This window comes from Salpingoeca rosetta (assembly GCF_000188695.1).
Source record: "Salpingoeca rosetta unplaced genomic scaffold supercont1.22, whole genome shotgun sequence".
In the NCBI taxonomy this organism is placed as follows: domain Eukaryota; class Choanoflagellata; order Craspedida; family Salpingoecidae; genus Salpingoeca; species Salpingoeca rosetta.
The window spans coordinates 785,507-790,506 of NW_004754912.1; the positions used below are offsets into that span (position 1 = coordinate 785,507).

Here is a 5,000-nt window from a genome sequence, read left to right on the forward strand (position 1 = left end):
CCATGACGCAAAGGAGGAGGAGATTAAGGACTTTTTCTCCAAGTATGGTGATGTTGAGGACGTCATCATCCAGTACGACCGCATTTCAGGCCGTCCGCGCGGCTTTGGCTTTGTTGTGTTTGAGAATGACGCAACCGTGGACCAGCTCGTCACGTCCTCCGAACGCGTTTACGTCGAATTCAAGGGCAAGCGGGTACGAGCACACGCCGTGTTTGTTTGGTGTGCTTTGCTTTGTTCGGCTACGTTTTGCTATTTGCTTGTTTGTCTGTGGGGTTGTGCCTGTGTCTTGCTTGCTTGGTTCAGTGGGCCTTGCCGCTGTTTGTTTGTTCGGTAACCTCTTGCTGCATTTCGTCGCGCGGTGCTGTGCATCTGTGGAATGGCCCACCATGGTCAGCTTACCTTTTTTGCCTGCAGGCAATGTTCAGTTTTACTTTTGCAACAGCACAGCTCTCACCGTCTTCGAACCACCCATCACACCTTTCCCGAACACAACCGCACACAAACAAACAAACAAACAAACAAACAAACAAACACCCCACGCATGCCTCAGGTTGAGATCAAGCGGGCGTTCCCAAAGGAGTCGGCACCCCGGTCCTCCACCGCCCGCCAATACCAGCAGCAGTTCACATACCGAAGAGCTGGTCCGTCTTTGCGTGTGGTGTGTCTGTGCCTGTGCCTGTGTGTTTGCATGGGCATCTGTGCCTGCAGCACACCTGCCCCCCTCCTCTCACGCATGTACACGCATGATGCCTTGCCTGTTCCAACTCGCGTTGCTGTCCACAGGCGAGGCATACGTGCCCACTGCGCCGATGGTGCGGCCAAACTACCGCCAGCCGCTCACGCCGTTCCCGCAACCGCCTTACCCGGCCGCCCAGCAGATGATGCAGCGCTATTACCGTGCGTTATCACTCGCCACCCGCAAAGAAGAACGCGTGTGAATGTCCATCGGTTTTCATGTCGTGTGTTATTTGCTTTGCTTGTTTTTGTTTTGCTTTGCTTTGCTTTGCTTGTTTCTTGATTCTCTTTTCCTCACACCTAGCCTTTGCACCGTTTCTGCCACATCTGCGATGGCTGCTGCCGCCATCATGACACAGCCTCTCCATATTATCCGCAATTCTCCCCATATGCTGCCCGCCCCTCATTTGACCAGTTCCCCGTGCAGCAGCAGCAGGTGCAGCAGCCACAACAGCAGCAGCAATTCTACGACCCAACAATGGGCCAGCCAGGTGCGTCTGCACAACGGTTTCTGTGTGTGTGCACGTGCGTGCGTGTGTGTGCCTGTGCGTTTGTGTGTGTCTGTGTGCTTGTCCACATCTGTGTGTGCTTGGACTTGTACCTCTCTGTACGTGTGTTTGTTTGGTTTCATGCCCCTTCTCACGTTTCTTCTTGCTCTCGCCTGTCGTCGCCACGTCGCCGATTCCCCCCTCCCCTCTTCAACTTAGTAGGTATGGAGATGATGCCTGATGATGGGATGCAGCCTGCCCAGGTGCAGTTTCCTACCGCGTACGACCCCACGGCACCTGTCGCCTACATGGCGCCAACGATGCCCATGATGGCGCAGACAACCGCACACACGCAGCCGAGTCACATGGCCGTGCCCATGCAGCAGGCGCCCCCACAGCTCGCGCCGCACCCGCAGGGCGGTGTCATGCCCTCCATGCAGCATCAGCAGCACTTCCCGTACTCTTGAAACAGCACCAACCCTGCACCAAGAATACACGCCTTTTGCCCCCCCCCCCCTCTCTCTCTTGGGCAACACAATGCACCACGCCCATGGCTACCTTCGCTATCTTCACTGCCATGAACAATCGCCACGTCCTTCAGACCTTCCTTGTTTTGAACAGCACCGACATCATATCTTCAGTCAGCAGCACCAGTTATCACCATGTCCAGCCTGTCCAGCCAGCCTCTCGCCGTGAAGGCCCCCCACCAAGCATGTTCTTCATCGTCATTATCACCACCACCGTGTTGTTTCACAACCACAGCAACCTCAGTTCACTACCACCGCTACCACCGCTACCACCACTACCGTTGCTGCGAGGACACTCATCACCTGCACAGCGTACACAACGTCAACAGCGTCAACGTCAATATGACCATCGCCCCAGCATGGTCCTCCCTGCTCCTACTTCCCCCCCCCACCAAATGGCTCCATTGCCCTTCCAGAACCGCGCACGCAGAGAGTTATAATTGTTACGTGAATGCATGGCCAAGACTACACCGACTTACAGCCTCAGGATCATTGTTCCCCAGCAGCAGCTCTGGGTTTCTGTGTTACGTTGTTCTTTCACATGCCCCTGCCCCCTTTCCTTTTCTTTGTTTTCCACCTTGATCGCAAGTTACACGTGCAACTGTCACAGGCGTGCTTTGTGCATATGCACACGCAGCACATGTCCACAACCCCTTCCGTGGTTTTTATTTTGCTGTGTGTCTCCTTTGCTGTGTGATCTGCTTGCGTTTGGGTTTTGCGTTGTCTCAGTTTCATATTGTTGTCTCAGTTTCATAAGCGTCTCTTCGTTCCTCTGGGCTTGCTGGCACATGTGCTTGCAAGCAAGTGATGATGGTGTGTCTAGCACGTGCTGTGCTCGCTGTAACAGCCTTCCGTCCTTTCTCTCTTGGTTGTCGCCTTGCCCTTGCTGCTTTCTTTTCGCTTGGTTTGTGCTACCGTTCGCTGTAATTGCACTTTATTAACTAAAGTGCTTTCCTCGTGCTTCTCTTCCTATCCTCCACCAGGGAGGGCCTTTCTTACTTCCACTTGCTTCATTTCGCCTTGTTGTTTGTTGTTGTATGAACCCACTGTGGGCCATTCTTGCAACAACGCCCCTTCCAACCACACACACACACACATACACACACACACACGTGGTCGCTGTGTCTCTCTTGCCTGTTGGTGTGTCTTTGTTGTCTGTTGATGTGTTTCTGTCGCTGTTATCCCTGCGCCATCACTGCGCGTTCACCATCATACGATCACTCCATCATGCTGACGCAGTGCGCACAATTCTGCCATTTGTGTGCATTCATACTTGCGTCAGTCTTTGCTCTTCATCGCTCGCCACTCTCTCCTGGATTTGCCGTTTTGCTTTGTACACTCTCAGCCTGCACAGGTTTGCTGCTCTTCTAATGTGAATAGCAGGGTATGTGTGTGTGCATACCGTCACACGACTCCTTTGTGTGAACTGTGTATGCTCACTTGGCTTGTCGTTTCCGATACGAGTACAACAGCAGGAGTGCCTGAATCACCTGTGCAAGGGGAGGCGGTTTGTGTGTGTCTGTGAGTGAGTGCGTGTGTGTGTGTCTGTCTGTCTGTCTGTCTGTCTGTGTCTGTGTCTGTGTCTGTGTATGAAACGAACAGAGCGATAGTGATGTAACATTCCGAACGCAGAACCATGCATGATACAATACCTCGATGCATATGCCTTCGTTTCCTCTCCTTGAGTTCAACAAACATCATGGATCAGCCATGTTGAGAGACGACCAGGTTCAGAGGTTCATCACTATTAATTGTTGGTGGGTGAAAGTGTCAAAAGGAACATGAATACAAACACCACCCAACACAAACCACCAGCACCATGTCACATCACCCGTCTTTCAAGTGGGCTCATCAATTGAGTTTTCGTGATGGTGAGCAGTGTTGTTCACATCAACAACGACAAACGCTCGTGTGAATGAAGCAGAGGATTAGGCGGATCCTGTACTTTCGTCCTGTTGGACGCGGCGACTCATGTGCTTGAAGAGAGAGATAAAAGATTTGTTCGGCTGGCAGAGAGCATTGTTTGGTCAAAAATGTAACCATGTTTGCATTCACACCACATGATGGGGTATTGTTGATTGTTGGTTCATGTTGTATTTACATTAATCAAGCCACTTTTGTCGGGGCTCGCCTTGCTAGTTATCGCGACCTTGTTAATGTCAGTTCACATGTAACACACCTGCAATGACAGAAACACGCAGTACCAGTTTGCTTCGTATGTAACTCTTTGCAGCATTGCGTGGCGTGGGCCACCTACTGTCATTGTCTTGAACTGACACGTGTTTGCTCGTGTGCGGACGGTTGACCTTTCAAGCTTGCCTGCCTATACTGCCCTCCCCGAGTGTTGCCGTCATGCTCTGATGCACATAAGTGGCGTGTACACATGAACGACGTATCGACACGGCTCTGGTTCGTCCACAGTCACCTACGTGTGTGATGTGTTGTGTGCGTGCGTGCGTGCGTGTGTGTAAGTGAATGCGTGACAAACAAGGGACAACGATGACGCCAGCGTGCGCAGTGTGTGTCATTGTGGCTAGCATTGACCCTGCCTCCTCTTTCTCTTGTCGAGGCCAGCACGACGTGATGGCATCAGCGCAGCCAGACAAGATCATGTCATGGGCAGTCATCGTACCGCTGCAGCGCGGATTCTGGGGCCGTCTTTGCACATGTACACGACGCGCGCCGTGCGGTGGCGATGGCCGGCAGCACACCAGTCTCCCGCAGCAAGCTCATCCACAGCAGTCTCGCTGGTGAAGAACAGGGGTGGATGAGGGACAGCATGAGTGGTCGCATGGGCATGCGTGTGCTCGTGGCAGGCAGTGGCACGACTGCGATGTAATGCAATGCCATATGGCCAACCTGCACGCATGTCGCCAACTCACCCCGGTGGCACGTCTCCTTTGATGGGGCGCCCAGCAGCGCGATCCACGCCAGACAGTGTCAATGGCGATTCAACGACTGACGCAATATCCCTGGCGGTGATGGGTTTGGATGGATGAGTGTGAAAGAAAGACAACAAAGATACGCCAGTTACGAGATGAGTTGACATACACAGCGACACCCACCCACCAACACACCCACCCACACACCCACCCACACACCCACCAACACACCCACACACCAACACATACACACCCACATACATCACAAACACCACGCACATTGCGCCATTCATTCCCACCTGACGCCAAGCACGTGCTCCTGCGTGCGTGTGTTACCGTCCTGGTGGAACTGCACAGCGCTTCGGCCA

General features: G+C 53.1%; 2 protein-coding genes across 2 annotated transcripts in view; one reads left to right on the forward strand and one right to left on the reverse strand.

The window, feature by feature from the left end:
- PTSG_07420 (RNA binding protein) overlaps positions 1–3,095 on the forward strand; it is a 6,249-nt gene extending 3,154 nt beyond the window's left edge. The window contains exons 9-13 of the mRNA XM_004990864.1: positions 1–193; positions 551–641; positions 784–897; positions 1,095–1,226; positions 1,443–3,095. The exon at positions 1–193 is cut by the window's left edge and continues 68 nt beyond it. Of these exons, the coding sequence (XP_004990921.1) occupies positions 1–193; positions 551–641; positions 784–897; positions 1,095–1,226; positions 1,443–1,690 (778 nt within the window). The 3' untranslated portion in view covers positions 1,691–3,095. The remainder of the gene's footprint in view (positions 194–550; positions 642–783; positions 898–1,094; positions 1,227–1,442) is intronic.
- A 730-nt stretch (positions 3,096–3,825) lies between these two features.
- The window catches only part of PTSG_12582 (uncharacterized protein), a gene marked incomplete at its 5' end in the record, with an annotated part of 6,484 nt that continues 5,309 nt past the window's right edge, over positions 3,826–5,000 (reverse strand). The window contains 4 exons of the mRNA XM_004990865.1: positions 3,826–4,175; positions 4,383–4,497; positions 4,633–4,722; positions 4,932–5,000. The exon at positions 4,932–5,000 is cut by the window's right edge and continues 18 nt beyond it. Coding sequence (XP_004990922.1) covers positions 4,101–4,175; positions 4,383–4,497; positions 4,633–4,722; positions 4,932–5,000 — 349 coding nt within the window. The 3' untranslated portion in view covers positions 3,826–4,100. The remainder of the gene's footprint in view (positions 4,176–4,382; positions 4,498–4,632; positions 4,723–4,931) is intronic.